The 1,348-nt window shown below is 40.7% G+C and overlaps 1 protein-coding gene across 1 annotated transcript in view; it reads right to left on the minus strand.

Moving 5' to 3' along the window:
- Window positions 1-7: 7 nt before the first annotated feature.
- The window catches only part of LOC103521301, a 10,626-nt gene continuing 9,285 nt past the window's right edge, over window positions 8-1,348 (minus strand). Inside the window, exon 2 of the mRNA XM_008486410.2 lies at window positions 8-1,339. Coding sequence (XP_008484632.2) covers window positions 8-1,339 — 1,332 coding nt within the window. The remainder of the gene's footprint in view (window positions 1,340-1,348) is intronic.

Below are 1,348 nucleotides of genomic sequence, written 5' to 3' on the forward strand. Positions count from 1 at the left end.
AGGGACGTTAAGTAGTGTGAAAAACGACGAGACATTGAAAATTCTTGTCCTTCATAATTGACGAAGCGATCTCTATGAAGTCCTTTGCCTGTTCAGAACTGTGCAGGCTTGTTAAGCAGTTGTCAACATAGAAGCTTTCACCTAGAATTTCAACAAACGAGAGTGGATATGGTGACTTATTTTCTTTAGCTAATTTCAAGGTGTTCTCAAGGTGCAACTTTATACTTGATTCCAACAGAAATGGACTAGGAGAGACTCCAAATACAACACGACAATGCCGGTAAACTAAAGGCTTGCCATCTTCATCAATCCAGAGAAATCTCAGGAAGTCTCTGTCCTTATCACTCAAGCTAATCTGTAGGAATGCTTTTTCTATATCACCAGATATACCTATTTTACCTTGACGAAATCTAGCTAGACAAGACGGAATCTTTTCAATGAGATTGGGGCCCTTTTCTAAACATTCATTGAGGCTTACCCCGCCCTTCTCTTTTGCTGAAGCGTCAAATACTGGTCGAACTGGTGTTGTCGAGCCAGTTTTCAGCACGTGATGATGTGGTAAGTAATGGGCAGATTTGTGCATTTCCCCTTTGGGTACCTTTTCTATGATCCCATTTTTCTCCCAACTGTCAAATATACTTTGATACTCACAGAATAGTGAAATACCTTTCAACTTCTTAATGGTGCTTTCTAATCTCTTCTTTGACAGCTCATAATTGTCAGACAGTGGTGGGTGATCTTTGATCCATGGTAGGTCCACCTCAAAGCGATTATCATCTCTGACCTTCACAGTTTCTAGAAAGTGATTGTGGGTAGCCAACTCTATCTCCGCTCTGCACATTTTCTCGGTGGGGTCAGTGATTCCTAGAATGTCAAGAGACCATAGATCAGTTACCTGAGCTTCTTTCAACAATAATGTGGTCACTAATGTAGCTTTGGATTCACTGGACTTCTTATCTCCCTTAGGGAGTCTTCCTGACAACGTCCACCCAAGAATAGTTTTCATAGCAACCAACCCTGAACGTAAAGGTACATTATTTCCCGTCCATAACTTGGCTGCTACGTCAGAGCCAATCAAAATCTCTATCTCCGTAGAGTTTCTACCAATGTCACTCAACTGTACCTTATGCTTGGCTAACTCTTGGATCCAGGGTCCTTGAGGTATAGTACTAACAGTACTACATATTTTACCCAATCCCAAGACATCAAAATTACAGAGATTAGAATTATCTAGTTGAGATATGTTGAGGTTATACACATTATAATCTGCTACTTCTGAGACATTACCCCCAAACAATGCATGTTGAATGCTCTCAGTTCCTTTCGATACATAATGCATGTCTACAGC

Source organism: Diaphorina citri, unplaced genomic scaffold (genome assembly GCF_000475195.1).
Source record: "Diaphorina citri unplaced genomic scaffold, Diaci psyllid genome assembly version 1.1 scaffold4943, whole genome shotgun sequence".
NCBI lineage: Eukaryota > Metazoa > Arthropoda > Insecta > Hemiptera > Psyllidae > Diaphorina > Diaphorina citri.